Source organism: Ictalurus punctatus, chromosome 8 (assembly GCF_001660625.3).
Source record: "Ictalurus punctatus breed USDA103 chromosome 8, Coco_2.0, whole genome shotgun sequence".
Classification (NCBI taxonomy): Eukaryota; Metazoa; Chordata; class Actinopteri; order Siluriformes; family Ictaluridae; genus Ictalurus; species Ictalurus punctatus.
Window position 1 is genome coordinate 30,446,403 of NC_030423.2, and position 10,000 is coordinate 30,456,402.

A 10,000-nucleotide genomic window follows, 5' to 3' on the forward strand; every position below is an offset into this window, starting at 1 on the left:
GTCTGATCTTTAGTGAAGAGTCTGATCTGGTCTGATCTTCAGTGGAGAGTAATTTCAGACATCATTAATTTAACGCAGACGGCCATCTGTGAAGCTGCCAGCGTCCGTCTGCTCTCAGGAGCTCACGCTGCACGCTTTAAACATCCGTACAGTCCTTTAAACAACGCTTCTGACTCTTTCATCCGGCTGATCCGTGACCACGCCCACTCCACGCCCACTCCACGCCCACTCCTCATCTTCTCCTCCGCTTCTCCTCCGTCTAACAGACTCGGGCTTCAGGATAACTCGGAGTGGAAGAAACACACTTCCTGTTACGGTTATTTCTCATGAAAGACTGGGTCCGGTTGTTGTTGTTGTTTATATTTAGATGTTTACAGTGAAAGATGTAACCTGAGTGAGGAAGATAAAAAGAGAGGAAAAAAACACAGCAGTGTTACTGTAAGACTTCATTTGAGATCTTCATAATATTTTTAATATTTAGATTCAATTAAAAAATTATTACATTTTAAAATTAATCTCATTTTCAAGAGTGAAAAAACATGACTGTAGATAATTAATAATAATAATAATAATAATAATAAACAGGGAAGAAGTTAAAGTATACATTTTATACATAAATGAAATAAAATAGAATATAATTAAACACAAAAAGAAGGATGAAATGCATTCATCTGCCGCTTATCACTAACTCACAACGGGTGTGTGTGTGTGTGTGTGTGTGTGTGTGTGTGTTACAGGCAGGACTGACCCCGGGCAGGACTCGGGGCAGGTGCAGGTGGGGCAGCAGGTGAGTTCCTCGGTGGTCCCGGGGCTTTTCTGGAGGTGTAACGTCGTCCTGGAGCAGTCACAGTTTCTCAAGTTCAACATCTCCATCCAGAAGAACGCTCTGATAGGAGTATACGGGAGGAAAGGACTCCCACCCTCACACACACAGGTAACACACACACACACACACACACACACACACACACACACACACAAAGCTGGCAGTGAAACTCGATGTTCAGTTCGTGTTGTTTAAATCATCACATCACACAGTTATATAACACATCTGGACGGAATAGATTTAGGATGTTTAGTGTGTGAACTCTGTTTTGTGTTTCAGTACGACTTTGTGGAGCTGCTCGACGGCAGCCGTCTGATTTCCCGGGATGCGGAGGTCAGGGACGGCATGGAGAGCCCGGTCAGCGTTCACTGTGCTGGATTTATTCAGTATCTTCATGCTGGAGTTTGGCATCTCGCTTTTTATAACGATGGACTAAATCTGGAACCTGTCTCATACAACACTACGGTTCTGGGTGAGTATGGACGATCAGGCAGCCGGATATGGATGAGGCGTGGCTGTGATCAGGCAGCCGGATATGGATGAGGCGTGGCTGTGATCAGGCAGCCGGATATGGATGAGGCGTGGCTGTGATCAGGCAGCCGGATGTGGATGAGGCGTGGCTGTGATCAGGCAGCCGGATATGGATGAGGCGTGGCTGTGATCAGGCAGCCGGATGTGGATGAGGCGTGGCTGTGATCAGGCAGCCGGATGTGGATGAGGCGTGGCTGTGATCAGGCAGCCGGATATGGATGAGGCGTGGCTGTGATCAGGCAGCCGGATATGGATGAGGCGTGGCTGTGATCAGGCAGCCGGATATGGATGAGATAATCGACATTATTTTGTGTTACAACTGTAATTTTTTAATTCTGTCAGTGTGTACCTCCTCGTTTCACATCAAGGCTGTTATGATAACAAACGTGTGCTTTTGTTTTTGTTTAATTTTGTACTTTAATTCTGTCTCCAGTCTCGTCTTGTTATCGGCTTCCTGCATCTTTTTTATTTATTTTTTTGTAATGAAAGTTCCCAGCCTTTCTTGTTTGTTCGTCGTGTTTGTTTATGATTTATTATTCTACGTACCCGTGTGTGTTCGTTTTGATCCATGCTGTGAATGATGATGATGATGATGATGGTGATATTCCTCACTGTACGTCTGGATATAAGCGTTTCCTGCGTGTGATTTACGCAGATCAAACACGATGAAACGTGTTATTGTAAATTTAAGGGAAAACTCAACATTTACACGTGAAACTGTGATGAAATGATTTTAGGAAGCGTTCCTAGATCTATATTTGTTTTGTGTTTGTCCGTGTCAGATGAAAAAGTTCCTGATTGTTCGACAGCTCGACGTGCCACAGGGGCTCGTGATGAGGAGAATAACACACTCCGAGCTGCTGCCAATCAATAAACTTGCGGGGGAACAGATGCTCTTTTTGCCTCCGGCTGTTCTGCACCTAATAATATAAACGTATCGATTTATTGAGTGATGAACAGTTGCTTGTGTTTACCAAACAATATCACTCCTGTTGTGAAACCCAGATCTGTCTCCGTTCAGCTGTTCCTAGACATGCGGGTTTATGGGTCTTATGGAAACGCGGGTGGTTTTCTGTCCGTCACGATCACCGCGTACAGGCTCCGGTTTTCTAAAACACCGCCGCGCTCGGGTTCTGGTTCTGGTTCTGGTTCTGTTCAGAAGGAGCTGATTTTCCCTCGTCTTCAGGACAGAGGAGTTTACGCTTCTTTACGGTTTCTCTGTAACACGACAAGCTGCGATTTTTCTCTTATTAACGTGAAGAGAGAGAACAGAGAGAGAGAATAGAGAGAGAATAGAGAGAGAGAATAGAGAGAGAATAAAGAGAGAATAGAGAGAGAGAATAGAGAGAGGGAATAGAGAGAGAGAATAGAGAGAGAGAATAGAGAGAGAGAATAGAGAGAGAATAGAGAGAGAATAGAGAGAGAATAGAGAGAGAGAATAGAGAGAGAATAGAGAGAGAGAATAGAGAGAGGGAATAGAGAGAGAGAATAGAGAGAGAGAATAGAGAGAGAATAGAGAGAGAATAGAGAGAGAGAATAGAGAGAGAGAATAGAGAGAGAATAGAGAGAGAATAGAGAGAGAGAATAGAGAGAGAGAACAGAGAGAGAGAATAGAGAGAGAGAATAGAGAGAGAATAGAGAGAGAGAATAGAGAGAGAGAATAGAGAGAGAATAGAGAGAGAATAGAGAGAGAGAATAGAGAGAGAGAACAGAGAGAGAGAATAGAGAGAGAGAATAGAGAGAGAGAATAGAGAGAGAGAATAGAGAGAGAATAGAGAGAGAGAATAGAGAGAGAGAATAGAGAGAGGGAATAGAGAGAGAATAGAGAGAGAGAATAGAGAGAGAGAATAGAGAGAGAATAGAGAGAGAGAATAGAGAGAGAGAATAGAGAGAGAGAATAGAGAGAGAATAGAGAGAGAATAGAGAGAGGGAATAGAGAGAGGGAATAGAGAGAGAATAGAGAGAGAGAATAGAGAGAGAGAATAGAGAGAGAATAGAGAGAGAGAATAAAGAGAGAGAGAATAGAGAGAGAGAATAGAGAGAGAATAGAGAGAGAGAATAGAGAGAGAGAATAGAGAGAGAGAATAGAGAGAGAATAGAGAGAGAATAGAGAGAGAGAATAAAGAGAGAGAATAGAGAGAGAATAGAGAGAGAGAATAGAGAGAGAGAATAGAGAGAGAGAATAGAGAGAGAATAGAGAGAGAGAATAGAGAGAGAGAATAAAGAGAGAGAATAAAGAAAGGGAATAGAGAGAGAATAGAGAGAGAGAATAGAGAGAGAATAGAGAGAGAGAATAGAGAGAGAGAATAGAGAGAGAGAATAAAGAAAGGGAATAGAGAGAGAATAAAGAAAGGGAATAGAGAGAGAATAGAGAGAGAATAGAGAGAGAGAATAGAGAGAGAATAGAGAGAAAATAAAGAAAGGGAATAGAGAGAGAGAATAGAGAGAGAGAATAAAGAAAGTGAATAGAGAGAGAGAATAGAGAGAGAATAGAGAGAAAATAAAGAAAGTGAATAGAGAGAGAGAATAGAGAGAGAATAGAGAGAAAATAAAGAAAGGGAATAGAGAGAGAGAATAGAGAGAGAGAATAAAGAAAGTGAATAGAGAGAGAGAATAGAGAGAGAATAAAGAGAGAGAATAGAGAGAGAGAATAGAGAGAGAATAGAGAGAGAGAATAGAGAGAGAGAATAGAGAGAGAATAGAGAGAGGGAATAGAGAGAGAGAGAATAGAGAGAGAGAGAGAATGTGTAATAAATAATAAATTGTAGTTGTTGTTGAGTCGCTGTGGTGTGAGAGGAATGAAACACTCGGGGACGTGCTGCTAGAGGGAAATAATCAGCATCGGGCAGGACCGGTGACTCGGGTGACTCGGCTTTCTGTACATATGTTGTGTTTTCTGAAAGTAAAGTGTTAAATCTGCCGGTGACGTCATTCCTTTTCCTGTCTCACTCACCCCGGCACGCTGACTCCTCTCCGCATCTCCGTGTTCCAGATTCAGTAATGGAGTGTCCACACAACTGCTTCGGAAACGGGGAGTGTGTATCCGGTGCCTGTCGCTGTTTCCCAGGATTCCTCGGGCCGTACTGCTCTCAGGGTAAAATGATCTAATCTACCGTTTATTAACGAGGTTTATTTAATCAGGTGTGAACGTCTGACAGAATCAGACTGGGCACAAGTTCGGATTTTACTTCATCAGTTTAATCTAATTACTTTAATATTTCTTCAATATGAAAAAGAAACAGGTAATCGTCTTTTTCCTGAGATGTTTATTTACTGGCAGATTTCTTAATGCAAGATCTACAGCGCCCTCCATTAATATTGGCACCCTTGGTAAATATGAGCAAAGAAGGCTGTGAAAAACTGTCTTTATTGTTTAACCTTTTGTACAAAAATACTCTGCTCTCATGGAGATCAAACAATTACAAACAACACCAGTTTATCCAAAAAAATAACTTTGTTAAATATAGGTGTGCAACAATTATTGTGACCCCCATGAATTCATATGAGAAAAATATATTTGACATATATTCCCATTGATATTTTACATTTTGTGGTGATTAGGAACAGGAAATTGTTCAACCATGACTTCCTGTTTCACAGGGGTATAAATATGAGGTAACACACAGGCCAAGTTCCCTTCGTCATTCATAACAATGGGTAAGAGCGAGGAATGTAGCTGTGATGTGCAGCAAAAGGTTGTTGAGCTTCACACAATGGGGCGTGTCTATAAGAAAATAGCACAAGCATTGAAAACGCCCGTTTCACCATCAGGGCAATAATGAAGAAGTTCCAGTCCACTGGAAATGTTATGAATCGACCTGGAATTGGACGCGTGTCTGTATCGTCTCAACGCACTGTGAAGAGGACGGTTCGAGTGGATAAAACATCTGCAAGGGTCACAGCTGGAGAACTGCAGAAGTTAGTCGTGTCTCGGGGTCAGAAAGTCTCCAAAACTACAATCTGAAGTCACCGACATCACCACTAGTTGTTTGGAAGGGGTTCAAGAAAAAAGCCTCTACTCTCATCCAAAAACAAACTCGAGCGTCTTCAGCGTGCAGACACTACTGGAGCTTCAAATGGGATCGGGTTCTACGGTCAGATGAAACCAGAATAGAGCTTTTTGGTAATAAACACAGAGGTGGTTTTGGAGCACACAGAGAGGTAGCCGTATGGAAAAGTCCCTCATGCCCACGGTTAAATATGGAGGAGGATCTTTAATGTTTTGGGCTGTTTTTCTGCAGAGGACCTGGACATTTTGTTAGGATACATGGCATCATGGACTCCATCAAATATCAACAGATATTAAATGAAAACCTGACTGCCTCTGCCAGAAAGCTTCAAATGGGCCGTGGTCGGATCTTCCAGCAGGACGATGATCCAAAACATCATCAGCATCAACACAGAAATGGTTTACTGACCACAAAATCAAGATCCTGCCCTGACCATCCCAGTCCCCTGACCTGAACCCCATAGAACACCTGTGTGGTGAACTGAAGAGGAGAGTCCACCAGCGCGGACCTGAAATGTGAAGGATCTGGAGAGATTCTGTATGGAGGAACGCTCTCAGATCCCTCGCCATGTATTCTCCAACCTCATCAGCGTTATAGGAGAAGACTCACAGCTGTTATCTTGGCAAAGAGAGCTAGCACAAAGTACTGACTAAAATTGCCAGTGCCAATAATTGTTGCACACCTGCATTTAACAAAGAAGAATTTGATTTCCTTGAGAGCAGATAATTTTTGTGATTTTTGTAAACAAAAGATCAGAAGGTTAAACAATAAAGACAATTTTACACAGCCTTCTTTGCTCATATTCACAAAGGGTGCCAATATTAATGGAGGGCAATGTGTGTGTGTGTGTGTGTGTGTGTGTATTAAAAACATCTTAAAGCCAGACTTTAACATTTTAGATGAGCTGAAGTCTGGCCATTGTGTGTGATTCCAGTGAAAACGGATATTTCCGATGTGTAAATTAGCGCATATTTAATAACCCTTGCCGTTTTGTTTGAGTATTTTTTGCTGTAATATTGGTAGATTTTAACGAGCTGATTCCGATATGAAGGATAAACGACTAAACGAAGTGAAATGTTCGGATCGGAGTTTGACAGCCGAAGGAAGAGAAACGTTTCTTATTGGACGCGACTGTGTGATGTCATCGGCTCAAGGACACTTTAACCTCCCGGCTTTATTATGCTGCAGTAAAGTGACGTTATTTGAAGTCATTTGCCAAAACAGATTATCTTCCTCATAATCTGACTCTGGAGTCCAGGCCAAAGCAGAACACATCTACACACCGTCTCCGTGCATTAACACAATGTCACGCCGTGATAAACGGAGTAATTAACCGCCATCGCAGTCCTGTCCTTTAGCAGCTGTATAAACTTCCTGAATACTTCCTCTTTTAATCTGTCGCATTGTTCGCAGCATCGTCGGTGTCCAACTTCCTAAATCCAATCAAGCAACACGACATTCCTGCTGTATTCCGGTCCATCACAACGCAACGGCTGGATTCTGATTGGTTTATATTAGTGCGCTCGTTCTAATACGATATTGTTTCTATAGTAACAGGGCTCCAGGTAAACAGATTGAAAAAGTTTTCTGTAAAAAGACATTTATGTAGCGTGTAAGGAAGGAGTCTCCAGTGTCACTGTTATAACGTACGTGAGAACAGGAACGAACTCGTTTCACAGAACATTCAGTGAAACTATAAATGGATAAAAAATGACGTCTTGTTCTTTAATGAATAAAAAATTGTAAACCCTTGGAGCGATAAAACATTTACAGACATGCTGCTATAGGAAAATAATCACTGTACCGTGTGTGTGTGTGTGTGTGTGTGTGTGTGTGTGTGTGTGTGTGTGTGTGTTTCTCAGCTGCCTGCCCTGTATTGTGCAGTGGTAATGGAGATTACAGCAGGGGGCGCTGTCACTGCTACAGCGGCTGGAAGGGGACGGAGTGTGACGTCCCCATCGCTCAGTGCGTGGATGCCCAGTGTTCGGGTCACGGCGTGTGTGTGTCCGGAGTGTGTGTGTGTAACCGTGGATACAAAGGCGACAGCTGCGACGTGGGTGAGTGAAAAGTTTCATCAGCTTTCGTATTTCTGTGATCCGGACCGGACCGGTCCAGCGCAGGTGGTTCTGAGTCAATAAGAGGAGAAATAAAATGTAAAAAAAAGCTAACACACACACAAATGTTTAGCCCCGTTTCCATGGTTACAGATCCTTTCTCTAAGACAGCGTGACTTTAACGATTAAACTGCATTAAAATAAAAAGTTAAACTCCACATGAAATGTCTAGAGAGGTGTGATTCGATTCCGTATGTTGATGTATTTCCTTTCAAAACAGGAAGTCAGGAACAGGCCACGCCCCCGCTCAATCTAAACACACCTCACAGTAGCTCAGTGAACTGAATTCTCATTCCACGTTCTGACATCGGAGTCGGTAAAACACTCCTCTGAAAAGTCACATGACCACCAGCTCACATAAACTCCGCCCTCTTCCACATGAATAAACTCAATAAAGACTCTGTTTTTCCATATTTACCGCTAATGAGCTGCTACTGTAGCGCGAGACACGCCCCTGGGGGCAGGGCATATACAATCTAAAGAGCGTTTAATTGGTCGAACGCAGGATCAGTACAGGACGAGTCATCAAAGCTGTTTTAATCGGTTTAAACGAGAGATTTATTATCAGAGTGGTGTCTGTAACATAACCGTGAAGAGACAGGGACAAAAACTCCAACTCTGATTTCAGTCACGCTTTAAACGTTAAACTCAGACTGACGTGTGACTTCTCCATCGTGGGACGATATTGTAGCTCAGAATGAACGAGTCTCAGGAGTTTAATAGATCAATAAAGCGTAAAAGGAAGTCCTGAGCCTGTGAGACGCCGCATTCCTCAGTATCGAACAGAAACAAGACGACTTTTATTGAGTCGCGGTCCTCGGCGTGAGCGATAACAAAGGAAGAGAAAAGAGCGTGTCGAGTCTCTAAATGAGAGGTCAGACCCGATCCAGCCGAGTCTCAAGGTGAATTCCTCACTCCACTCAATAACACGGCACTCCCGTGACCCCGACGCACACGTCTAAAGAGTCCGACCCGAGTGAAGACGGGATCGATGCGGTACAGTCGATCAGATCGAGCAGAGGAGAGAACCAACGAGGGATAAATCGCAAAGCAGGAAATAAAAGGCTAAAAGACCAGAGGAGCGCTCAGGAAAGTCGTTAGAGAGAAGCCGTGATAAAGAGCGCCACTTTACATTTTACACCCGTATAAAACTCAGCAACCTTTTTCAATTTCACGATTTATCTGCCGTTAATGCGTCCGTAATTTCTTTCTGTCCGCGATGAGCTGATGACGAACATCCGAGTCCATCGTACTCGTCGTTATTTGAGTCGGAGGTGTTTATTTGACTTCATCAGGAATAATCCGGGCCGATCGTGTTTACTGGAACTCGGCGTTCAACTGAGAAGATTGTAATTGTTTGAGTTGATCGTGAATATTTGAGTTGATTTTTTCCCAAATGTAATAAATTTATAAGCAAAGTGAGAAGCAAAGTCTGGAGAAGAACTGTGTCCGGTTCTCTAACGCGCAGGAAACCGTTCCAGCTGATTTCATTATAAACAGTGAATCGGACAGACCCGGGGAACTTCATTTAGCGCTGTTTATTGTTTGTTTTATACGATAAGACGTTCGTACAGTGCTGTGTTTGTAAAACGTTCCTCGGATTTACGTTTCATAAATGTCCTATAACGTACGGAGCCTCGCAGCATGACCGGCTCTCTCGTACCCATACTCTGAAACTCAAAATCCATTCTTTTAAGGTGGCGTTGGATTTATGTTGGGAAATATTTTTGAGAAAAATAAAACACTGAAATGTCTTGCACCCTGGAAGCTCCCGGTTTAAATAAATCGGGCGAACGAGGACACGATTACCTGACCCGAATCCTTAACGCTTCTTGTCCCATTTTCTGGATGAAAGCCTCACTGTTGACGGCTCATCGGTCAGGCTGTGAATCTGAAGGAAAATGAAGACCGCAGAGCCGGAGCCGCATTCTACAGCGGCTCCGGAAAAAAGAACAGGAATGCATAGATTAGGGAAAGGGTAGAAAATAATATCCAGGTGTTTGGATATCCCAGGAGCACAGCTGGATCAATAATCACACCCAGGCACTCGCAGGAAAAGGCCACAAAACTCAAACAAACAAGAAGGAGACTTGTGACAGAAGCCACAGAGAAGCCAACATCACTCCAGTTCAGAGTGTGGGAGTGGAGTAATGGTGCACCTGTCAACCATATCAAGAGCACTGAAGAACTCTGGCTTGTATGGGAGGGGGGCAAGAAAGAAGCCATAAAAACCTGAAAGTTTCCATCCCTACAGTGAAGCATGGTGGTGGCAGCATCATGCTGTGGGGATGCGTCTCATCAACAGGGACCGGGCGTCTTGTTAGAATTTAAGGAAGAATAGATGGAGCAAAATCTAAACAACTGAATAGTTGAAGGTTCGAGGCCTCACTCGAGGACCCATCAGAGGCAGCTACATGCTGAGATATAGAGATATACCGCTTCAGTCGGTGAAAACAAACTCCAGCTTGGGAGGAAATTCACCTCTCAGCAGGACACAAGATCAAAGCATCAGTGACTTC

General features: G+C 43.2%; 1 protein-coding gene across 3 annotated transcripts in view; it reads left to right on the plus strand.

The window, feature by feature from the left end:
* si:dkey-237h12.3 (teneurin-3) overlaps nucleotides 1–10,000 on the plus strand; it is a 143,000-nt gene that overhangs the window by 88,130 nt on the left and 44,870 nt on the right. For all 3 annotated transcript variants that reach the window (XM_053682186.1, XM_053682187.1, XM_053682188.1), the window contains 4 exons: nucleotides 738–934; nucleotides 1,106–1,298; nucleotides 4,350–4,451; nucleotides 7,230–7,424. In XM_053682186.1, coding sequence (XP_053538161.1) covers nucleotides 738–934; nucleotides 1,106–1,298; nucleotides 4,350–4,451; nucleotides 7,230–7,424 — 687 coding nt within the window. The remainder of the gene's footprint in view (nucleotides 1–737; nucleotides 935–1,105; nucleotides 1,299–4,349; nucleotides 4,452–7,229; nucleotides 7,425–10,000) is intronic.